The sequence below is a fragment of the Tupaia chinensis genome, unplaced genomic scaffold (genome assembly GCF_000334495.1).
Source record: "Tupaia chinensis unplaced genomic scaffold, TupChi_1.0 Scaffold142716_1, whole genome shotgun sequence".
NCBI classification, from domain to species: domain Eukaryota; kingdom Metazoa; phylum Chordata; class Mammalia; order Scandentia; family Tupaiidae; genus Tupaia; species Tupaia belangeri.
The window spans coordinates 5,810,551-5,822,299 of NW_006202562.1; the positions used below are offsets into that span (position 1 = coordinate 5,810,551).

Below are 11,749 nucleotides of genomic sequence, written 5' to 3' on the forward strand. Positions count from 1 at the left end.
AAGAAAAAGACTCTCTCGAAAAAAAAAAAAAAAAAAAAAAAGATACGGCCCAAAACTCAATTGAAATGGAATACTAAAAAATACTCCAATAATCCAAAAAAAAGCAGGCAAGAGAGAACAGAAGAACAAAAGCAGACAGTAAAAAGAGTAAAAAGATAATAACATAGAAGAGTTATGTCTAACCATATCCGAAGTTACAATAGATACCAGTGGTCTAGAGACTAATTAAAACAGAGGTAGTCATAAAGAATAAAAAAGCATGTGGTAGGTAGAATCCTAAGATGATTCCCAAGTCACACCTCTTCCTTTGAGCGTGCACATGAACTGTGAATTCTATGAGGTTATGTTTACTTTATGAAAGGGAGGTTGGGCCAGCGGGTGGAGTGGTGGCTGAGGTGTCTGGACCCCACATGGCTGACATACAATGCAAGTCCCAGACCTGGCAGCTTCTCAAGCACATACAGGAATGCACCCTATAGTAAAAATTAAAATAGATAAATAATTATTTTTTTAAGAAAGAGAGAGAGCATGCTTGGTGCATCTGATCTAAGTCCTTAAAAGGGGAGCTAGCCAATTTCTGAAGGAGATTCAGAGCATGACGGGAATTTGACATGAGGGAGATTCCCTATCGCTGCTTGAAGATAAATGATATGATGCAGCAGAGAATGTAGCTGGCCTCTAGGAGCTGAGAGCAGCCCCTGCAAGGAAATGGAACATCATTCCTCAGATGCAAGGAACTAAATTCTACCACAACCACATGAACTTGGAAGATAACTCCAAGCTCCAAATGGAACACAGTCAGCCTGGTACCTTGATTTTAGTCTGGAGAGTCCCTGAGCAAAGAAGTCAACCATACCTTGTCAGAACTTCAGATTTACAGAATAATGAGCTAGTAAACGGATATGGTTTTAGGCTGCTAAGTGTGAGGTAGTTGGTTATCTAGCAGTAAAATACTAATACAATTATAATACCTGTAAGAGGCATACTTTAAACATGAAAACACAGGTAAGTGGGAAATAAATGGATGGAAAAACTATACCATGAAAACAATAAACATAAATAGGATGGGACGGGGGACTGGCCCTGTAGCACAGCGGTCAAGTCCTGTGCTTAGGGAGCCAGATCCCACATGGCTGATCATGGTTCAAATCCTGGCTCTGCTTGCTTGAAAAACATACCAGGCACATGTGTGTTTGTGCCCCAAATCCTGATTAAATAGAGAAATAGAGGAGAGAGATTTTATCATGACTACACCCCACTGGATGGTGATTTCTCTCTCTCTCTTTCTCTCTCTCTCTCTCTGTCTTTGGTGAGCTCATATGCCTTCTGGCAATTAAAAAAAGAAATAAAAAGGATGGGAAGGCTATATTAATATCAGATAAATGATATTAAGGCAACAAATATTATCAGAGAGAGCAACAGTTAGTGTAATGGCTATGTCGCTGGACTCCCATGTAGTCGACCACGGTTTGAGTCCTGGACCCGGTGGCTTAAAACTCATGCCAGGCACGTGTGCATGTGTGCCCAAGATTCCAAGGAGAATGGAGGAGAGGGGATTGCGGCATGACCATCCCCCCCTGGGGGGTGATTTCTTACTTTCTATTTCTCTGTCTCTGTCTTTCTGGCGAGCGCATGCGCCCTATAGCAAAAACCTCTCAAAAAAAAAAAAAAGAAATATTATCAGAGATAAAGAGAGAAATTTTATAACAGTAAAAGGCACAATTCATGAGGAAGCATAGCAATTATACATGTCCATGGGCTTAATATCAGGGTCCCAGAAAAGACAAAGCAAAATTTATAGAATTAAAGGGAGAAACAGAAATGTGCACAATAATAATAAGAGATTCTAATATCCATCTCTCAGCAATTTATAGAACTAGACAAAAAAAAAATCAGTAAAGACATAGGCTAGTCAAACATCACTATCAACCACATTGAACTAATTGTTATTTACAGAACACAATAGCCAATAAGCATAGAATATTTATTCATTACATGTTAACAAATATTCCATATTCCTAGACATAAAACTAGTCTCAATAAATTCTAAATGATTGAAATAATAAAGAATGTGTTTTCTGACTACAACAATATTAAATTAGAAATCAAATAAACATAGTATATGGGAAAACCTCAAATATTTGAATATTAGGCACACTTCTAAATAATTCAAGGGTCAATGACGAATCACAGAGAGATTAGAAAAGATTATGAACAATAAGAAAAAGTCAACATATTAAGATTTGTAGGATGCAGCTGAAATACAGAGGACAGTTACTACTTAACGTTTATATAAATCAGTGGCCTATGGTTCTACCTTAAGGAACTTGGAAAAGAAGGGCAAAGTAAATCCAAAGCAAGCAGAAGAAAATAGAAGAATTTTTAAGAACAGACATCAGTGAAAGAGAAAACTGACATAGGGACCAGCAGTTGGCATAATGGCTATATCGCTGGACTCCCATGTAGTTGACTGCGGTTTGAGTCTCGGACCTGATGACTTAAACTCATGCCGGGCGCATGTGCGTACGTGCCCAAGATCCTGAGAGGAGAATGGAGGAGAAAGGATTGCGGCATGGCCATCCCCCTTGGGGAGTGATTTCTCGCTTTCTGTGCACGTGCCCTATAGCAAAAACCTCTCCAAAAAAAGAAGAAAGAAAACACCACAAAAAAAAAAAAAAAAAAAACAACAAAAAAAAAAAAAAAAAAAAAAAAAAAGAGAGAGAGAGAGAGAGAAAGGAAGAGAGAGAGAGAGAGAGAAAACTGACAGATAATAGAGGAAATTAACATGCTCAAAAGCTGGTTATTTGAAAAAAAAATCAATAAAATTGACAAATCTCTACCTAGTCTGATACACAGACTCAGAGAAAGAAACAGACTGAGACCAAGGGAGAAAAATATTGAATGCAATTCACCAATACCAGAAATAAATAAGGGTTATTATTATGGACCCTAGATGTTAAATAGATAATAATATATAAAAACCTTAATGCCAATAAATTTGACCAACTTAAATGAAATGGTCAGATTTCTTTTAAAAATACAACTTACCAAAATTGACATAAGAAGAAGCAGAAAATCTGAAGAGCCTTAATCTAGTAAAGAAATTCAATTTGTTTTCAAAATCCTTCCCACAATATAACTCCAGGCCCACATTGCTTCACTGGTTAATTCAATCAAATAGTCAAGGAATAAATAATATTAATCTTATACAGACTTTTTCAGAAAATAAAGAGAGACGGAATAGTGCCTAAATTACTTTATGAGGTCAACAGAGCCCAAATACTAAAACCTTACAAAGAAAAAAACAAAAATTATAGATCAATATATATATATTATAAAATATTTTTAAATGGTTGGGGCCAGCAGGTGGCGTGGTTGTGAGGGCACTGGGTCCCACATGGCGGACTTCACAGTCCAAGTACTGACCCAGTGGCTTGAAAAAACACCACAATGGGCGTGTGTGTGTGTGTGTGTGTGCGTGTGTGTGTGTATGTGTGTGTGCCCAAAGCCCTAAGAGAAGAATGGAGGAGAAGGGATTGCAGCATGGCCATCTTCTCTGGGGGTAATTTGTCACTTTCTCTCTTCATGTGTGTCTCTGTCTCTCTCTGGTGAGTGCACATGTCCTACAGGAAAAACTGAAATAGTATCAATAATAATTACTTAAACTGTCCAAAAATGCTTTAAATATATTAGAAAATGAAATTTAACTACATAGAGAAGGATTATTATACATCATAACCAACTAGGATTTGTTCCAGAAATGTAACTTGGGCTAAATATTTGGAAAATTCAAAGTAACTCACTGAATTAAAGAATTAAGGAGAAAAGAATACAACTTTTAAGAGAGATGCAAAATTCATTTGACAAAACTTAACAGCCATTCATGATAAAATTTCTGAACAAACTAAGAATGAAAAGTTACTTTTTCAGTGTGATAAAAGGCACCAAAAGAAAAACCCATAGTTAACTGCCCTTGTACAAAGGCCTGAAAGTTCTTTCCTGGGATGCTAAACAAGGCAAGAATGTCTATTTTTTTTTTTTTTTAATTTAAACTTTATTTTGAGAACCACTTAAGAGTGGGGGTAGGGGAGAGAGAAAACCTGTAAATGGGATATGGTTAAGCCACACTTCCTTTTTCTCCATCCCGTTAGGATCTGGGGCTCATCCACCTGTTTTCAAGTCCCTAGGTTGGGTTTCCAACCCCAGCCAGCCATGTAGGATCCAGCTCCCAATGCACGGTGCTTACCCACAGTGCTGTGGGGCTGACTCAAAGAATAATCTGTTTTTCTCATTTTATTCAGCTCTATACTGGAGTTCCTAGCCAGTGAGATAAAGCTGAAATAAAGAGCTTTATTATCAGAAAAGAAGTAAAAGGACACCATTTGCATTATATGCTTTTGTATCTAGAAAATAACTACCAAAACTAAGTGAATTTAGCGAAGTCTCAGGTTATGGTGTTTGGCCACTATACTTTGAGGAAGCCCAGTCCCTTGAAGTACCTTGAAGTTCCTGGAAATGGGTAAGTGTTCTGGCCAAAATCTCAACTGAAGTTGATCTAGCATCGACAACCAGACATATGAGTGTACACGCCTTCTAGAAGATTCCAGCCCTACTCACTGTCTGACTTCAACCCCCTGAGAGACCCCCAGTGAGAACTGCCCATCTGTGTCCAGGCACACGCCAGGACCAGGAAAGAGAATAACACATGACTGTCCTTTGATGCCCCTGAGTTAGGGGTGGTGAGGGATAACCTGAACGGCTAGAAAACAAAACCTCAAATCCATGACACTAAATTCACGGTCCATGACTTTCAGACTCCCCAGTTTCTGGAAGGTGATGGTCTCACGGGCGAGTGAAGACCGCAGGGGCACACTCACAGCGCACTGGAGTCTGAAAGGCTTGGTGGGTGTGGTGAAGCTGGCGCTGTGAATGGGGTCTGGGTCCGCGCCGTCGTTCCACTGGGCCAAGATCGCGTCCTGGTAGGTGGCCACCCCGGCTGCTTTGAGCGCATTCTCCACGGCCTTTTCCACCGAGTAGTTGTTGAAGCAGGTGAAGGTCTGGGTGGGCGGAGGTTGCACCAGGTGGATGCAGTTGCCTCTCACACCGATGTTCAAGAGAGTTTCCACTGTGGTGTAAGTGTCGATTGTATTCCCATAGACAATGACATTCCCTGGAAAAGGAGGGAAAACGCTGAAGGTATACAGTTAAAAAAAAAAAAAAGAAAGAAAGAAAAAAAAAAAAAAAACCAAGAAACCTTATTAGTCAAATGCTGATAATGCCGAATTGTTCCCTCTAACCCTCTCATTTTTCAGCAGCGCGAAGCCAGCGGTGTTACCTAGCAACGGCGACCAAGATAATTTAGTAAAGAAATGGCACAAAACATCCCACAAAGTAGTCAAGTACTTTTAACGCAGAAGTAGGACATTCATTTATGTTCCTGTAATTTGAAAGTTGAAATTATGCTGAATGAAACTGTCTAGAATAAAAGCTTTTATCTTGTTTTTCTTCCTTATTTGTCGCATGTATTAAGGAAACAAAATGACCAAAGTTTGCAATGTACACAGATTCTTCCTAAGAGATGAAAGAAAAATGGTTAAAAAAAAATCATGCACACAAGGATTCTAATATTTTCATATTTAGATGCCGCACTAGGTTGATTTCAAGGAAATTTTTCTTTTTCTTTCCTTCTTTCTTTCTTTTTTTTTTTTTTGAGATTTAAAGGCTTGAACATTCTGCCAGTTAACAGATAATTTGAAAGATTCGAATTCTGATTTTTAGAACTTAAATGTGTTAAGACCTACCCAAAGGGACTAAAATCACGAAATAGTGGTGAAAGATTTCCCTTTGTGAGAGCATTTGGATGATGTCTGTACCATTTATTTATTTATTTCTCAAAAACACTACAGAAGTAATTACACACGCTATTCTATTCTTCATCAATGTTACGATTAGTGACACTATTAAATGAATAAAATGTACTATGTTATTTATTTATTTATTTATTTTTTAAAAGAGGTTTTTGCTATAGGGCACGTGCACTAGCCAGGAAGACAGAGAGAGACAGAGAGACAGTGAGAAATCACTCTCCCCCCACCCAGGGGTGATGGCCACGCCGCAATCCCTTCTCCTCCATTCTCCTCTTGGGATCTTGGGCACGCACGCACATGTGCCCAGTGTGAGTTTAAGCCTCCGGGTCCAGGACTCGAACCGCGCAGTCAACTACATGGGAGTCCAGCAACATATCCATTACGCTAACAGCTGATCCTACTATATGTTATTTTTGACACTGAATGGGCATTTTTACTTTTTCACAAAGAAATAAAGTGCTGTAGACTCACTCTCCAGGTAAGATTTAACAATTTTACCACAAAATGTATAATTCATCAAGCCTATTTTTCACCTGTTTATGAGACAATATGAAAAGAAATTTTTCAAAGTAAAATAAATGGCAAGGATATTCAATTTGGTTGAAGAAATTATGCAAATCTATTTTGATCCAAAAATGAAAAGAAGTGTGATGACCAATCTTGCTAGGACAAATCAGTCATAATACTTTTCAGATAGCATCTCTGAAGGTAACAACATCTAGAAAGTTCTCCCATATTCCCTGGCCCTCCACTGTGGAATGCTCAGAGGACACTGAGCTAGGGTTAGGGTCCTTCCTACCTACCTCCGCTAGGATGCTAACTTTGTGGCTATGATTTCCTCTCTGTTAAGACCCTCTAATATGAAATTCCTCAGTGAGCTGCATTTTCCTTGGCTGAAAGAGCCAAAATTTTGCTTAAATTACTGAGGCTCCCACCTGCTGTGAAACATGAATCTTGGCTGTCTGGCACAACAAAGAGTCAGCCTGCCAGAAAAGGCAAAACTTGGACCTGCAACTGTTAAAGGGTTGAGGTCTTCTGCCCTCTTAAAATATGCATGCCAAAACAATAATCACTTTCAGGCGAACAAATTGAAATGTTTAGACCCCACATAGTATTTTTCCAGCCTTCTTCATGTTAGCTGTTAGTATCTAGACTGTGAGGTGAGCTTTTCCATTACAGGCTCAGGAAAGCCTGGGCAATGCAATGCTGCTGGCATTTGGGAAGTTCGGCTATCTAGCAGAGGTTGCTCACAGATTATGGGCAACTCGAGAGGACGATGCTTTCAATTCAAAAGATAATACATTTTATAACATCTTTCACTTTAAAATTAGAGGTTATTTGGAGATATTTTGCTTATAACAGTTTTGTCTATCTTTAATTTGAAACAAAATTCTCTAACAAAAATATGAGATGTTGTATATTGTAACAGTCAGCTATTATGATAATACTGCATAACAAAACACCTCAAAACTCAATGTCAAACAACAGTGAGCATATTGTGGGTCAGTTCACCGCTGAGGGCAGGCAGATGCCAGCTGATCTGGCTCGAAGCTGTAGTTGGGTTCAGGTCTGCATCATGTGTATTTTATCCTTCTTGGACTGACAGCTACCTAAGGAATTTTCTATTTGTGACAAAATGCAAGAGTACAGAGGGCAAGTACAACTACTCTAGCATATTACAAGCCTCTGCCTACATGATATCCACTACCCAAAGCAAGTCAGATGGCCACATCTGTGGTCAAGGGAATAGAGCAGCCCAGTCTGTGGCCGGGAGAGTGGAAGGGAGATGAGTATTTGCTGACCAACACTCTAAAACATCACAGTCATGTTGGGCATATATTAAATAACTGCCCACATAATTTCATGTAAAACTTTCCATTTAAATATACTTTATATGATTCTTCGTTTTTGTAAAGAATTATTTTATTTAATTTTAGTCATCTTTTTTTTTTTTTTTTTTTAAATAGATTTAACCAGAGAGAGAAAGAGGAAGGGAAAGTGAGATAGCAAGCCACCAGGCTTGGGACTTGAACTGCAGTTAGCCATGTGGGAGTCCAGTGCATTAACTACCATACCACCCGCTGTCCCCTATGATTCTTCACTTTTATTTCTCTTATTGCCCATAAAACAGTAGAATTTCACTATAATAAAATTTGCTAGTACATAAGTAAGAACAAGTTACAGGTTGGATCACATGCCTCCACAAATATAATAAGACATGAAAAAAAAACCTGAGGTAAAAATTGGTTTATTAGGCCAGCAGGTGGCATGGAGTTTAAGGCTGCTGGATCCCACATGGCTGACTCTGCAGATCAAGTCCCAGGCTTGGCAGCTTGAATCACGCCAGGTGTATATGTGTGCGTGCCCAAACTCCTGAGGAGAATGGAGAAGAAGGGACTGTGGCATGGCCATCCTCCCTGGGGGGAGATTTCTCCTTTTCCCTCTCTCTCTCTGTCTCTCTGGCAAGGGCACATGCCCTATACCAAAAACTAGAAAAAGAAAGGAAGATGGGTCTATTACTCTACGAGTTCAGTCGCCTGCTTTTTAGATGTCTCCATTCTGTGGCAGATTATCCTGTCTATTATCTTCACACAGTTGTGAGTTCTTTCTACTATATCATTTCTCACTTTTACGCTGTAAAGAATTTCTTGATTCAATTCATGTTTATCTCATGACCCCTGTATGCCAGATATCAAGTTAGGTATTTTTATGTATGATCCCTTACTATTATTGTTATCAACAAGAATAACATTTAAAGCTGTTAATAATAACAGTGGGTTCACTCAAATGCCCATATACAATTTTTTTTTTTCATAAATCGACAGCTAAAATATAAGAATGGCAATAATTGATAGGATAACCAAAGTCTAATATTTTTGTGAGTCCTTCCCCTACAAATGAGTAGACAAAGATTACTCACTTGGGGATATATCAACTCAGGTGTAAAAATATGGTTACATGTATTTTTTTTCTTTTTCTTTTTTTAAGAATTATTTATTTTTATTTATTTATTCCTTCACTTATTTTAATTTTAATTTGACCAGAGAAAGACACAGAGAGAGCGGGGAAGTCAGAAAGGAAGCCACCAGGTCCGAGACTTGAACCGTGGTTGGCCATGTGGGAATGTCCAGCACCTTAACCACCACACCACCTGCTGGTCCCGATTACATGTATTTACCAGAATGATTTTACTAGCATGGATGGATTGAAAAAAGTGCTGTTGAAGCCCCCATGTCAGGGCCTCCCCAAAGGCTGCCTGCCGCTGTGCCTGGGCCTATGCAGATGCTCCAGCCTCCAGCTAGATGAGGCCCTGGAGGCCCGTGGCAATCTCTATCTTTCCATCCCAGCCCGTACTATGGCCGATACCCCTAAGTATCTCTGTAAGATGACTTATTTGGACAGTAAACTCCATGTTTGTCCTTCCTGCTGTTCTTCACAGAGCCTTGAACCATGCCTGGTCATATGCACATGTGACAGATGTCCTGACTAGATGAAGGGTAATTGTTGAGCTTTATCAGACCCTGATACTAAGACGTTTCCCTTGCTAACTGGACCACACTTTTGTGCCTTCTAAATACTTAGCATGGAAGGTCCTCATTGGGGCCAGATGTTCCTACCCCATGTTGCTACTTGGTATTGACTAGGGAGTGGGTACCATGAGTGATATCCAAGCACGGCGTGGGTTATTTACCCCAGAGCTGTGGGATAGAAATGTATCCTCTGTAACAATGTCACATCCAGTTTCTAGGTCTCCAGTGTAGCTCACAAAATCCTAATATACCCAAATATAACCAAAATAATGTGTGCCTACAACAAATTATAGGCATAAAATAATATCCCTGCCACACAGGTGGCACTTAAACTCGGGGAAATGAGAAATCACATCTTTAGTGTGCTCTTTAAGGCAGGGTGAATGCTGGATAGATAGAAGAACAGGTTTGAAAAGATGCTGAGGGAACTTGAGGGAGTTTTTAGAAATTTGAGAGATTTACAGCTCTGGTTTTCTTTTGGATGTAAGTCTGACTCCAGATCATGGGGTTTTCTTGTATTTTATATGGAAGTTACAGTTGTTTAACTATTGTGTTGCAATGGTTAGGTCAAATATTGGCTGACTCAAAGAGGTAAGGCGGAGAAAGAAGGAAATGGAGAATGAAGGAAAGAGGGACAGAGAAATTAGAAGAGCCTGGGAGACTCAGAGAAATAGATTTTCCTCAATCCCTGGGTAAGTTAGGAGAAAGGATTTATGCATAAGTGAAATAACATGGCTGGTGAAAGTGCAGGTGGGATGAACTGGGGATAAGTGAGTTAGGACTGGAAACACGGGAGCACCATGTTGGCTTTGCCTAAGGGAGGTGGTTGGGTGCAGCCAGTGTGGAGGGGGTTGAGCAGCTCCAGATTATGTGAGGCCCATGACATACGTTCTTTTGCAGCATGCTTTTTGTTTTTTGGGAGGTTTTTGCTACAGGGCATGCCAGAGAGACACAGAGAGACAGAAAGTGAGACATCACCCCCCCAGGGGGGATGACCATGCCTCATCCCTTCTCCTCCATTCTCCTCTCCGGATCTTGGGAACGCACACACACAAACCAGGAGTGAATTTAAGCCGGGTCCAGGACTTGAACCACGGTTAACTAGATGGGAGTTCAATGACATAACCATTACACTAACTGCTAGTCCCTGCAGCATGCTTTAATAAGCCAAAAAACTTCAGTTAGTTTAAGATGAACTTAGTTGGGGCCAGGAGGTGGCGTGGTGGTTAAGGTGCTGGACTACTACAAGGTCGACCATGGTTCAAATCCTGGACCTGGAGGCTTGCTTTCTCACTTTCTCTCCCTCTTTGTCTCTCTCTGGTGAATGCAAATGCCCTACAGCAAAAAGTTTTTAAAATAATAATAATAATAAAATAAATAATATCTTTATTTTAAAGATGAATTTAATCAATCTATTTCCACTACTCAGGTGCTTGACAACTCATGAAGTCCTCACAAATACTCAGAAGGAGGAAACATTTACAGAGACTTCCTCACACAATTGAGATGTTACATATCTTTTTCTAAGGTTTCTATGCACATACGAAAAAAAATTAAGTGGGAAGACTGGGGACTTCTGCTGGATATTGGTTTTCTGCTGAAAGATCTGGTCACAGTCTTCTTTCTAGCTCAGTTTACTTAACAGATGAGAAACAACCCGTTTTCGCACTTGATCTGCCAGGGGAGAGAGGTAAATGGTGGGCCGCCCTACTTTCAAATGGCAAATGATAACTGATGATTAGAACACTCTGGGTGAATTTTCAATAAAGGATAATGGAATATAACCAGAGCCGTTTTCACGGAAGGGCAATCTCAGTTGCCTCTTTTAGGGAATAAATTATGCATTACTCAGATTACAGATCTGAGACAGGAAGCAGGGTCCAAGGAGGGCCTGGTAAAGAGGCGACTGCGTGAAAGCGCTTAAAATTAAAGTTGGCAAAAAAAACAGAGTCATCCCTCACTGCTAACTGGCAGCAGCCGGTGCAGTGGTCCCGAGAGGAAGGAGGGCTTCAGTGTGGTCAACCCAAATGGGAAGAAAGGGAAGTGAGGAGGCCTGCCACCGCAGGGCCAGCTGTCAACCCCCACTGCACACTGAAGAGCACTGAGACTTGCCATTTAAAACACTAACATCTAAATAATGTGATTGAATGTATAAAAGAAAAATGAAATAAAAAAATGTAAAAATGAAGAAAAAATACTATTCTCTAAAAAAATAAAATAAAATGCTAACATAAATGCAAAGGTGATCTTATAAAGAATTATTTTCAGTAGATGTCAAAAAGGCATTTATTGGGACCAGCAGGTGGCATGGTGGTTAAGGTGCTGGACACTCCCACATGACTGACCATGGTT

At 39.8% G+C, this 11,749-nt stretch overlaps 1 protein-coding gene across 1 annotated transcript in view; it reads right to left on the bottom strand.

Moving 5' to 3' along the window:
- Window positions 1–11,749, bottom strand: part of CFAP61 (cilia and flagella associated protein 61) — a 389,757-nt gene that overhangs the window by 104,661 nt on the left and 273,347 nt on the right. The window contains exon 22 of the mRNA XM_006163629.2: window positions 4,878–5,170. Coding sequence (XP_006163691.1) covers window positions 4,878–5,170 — 293 coding nt within the window. The remainder of the gene's footprint in view (window positions 1–4,877; window positions 5,171–11,749) is intronic.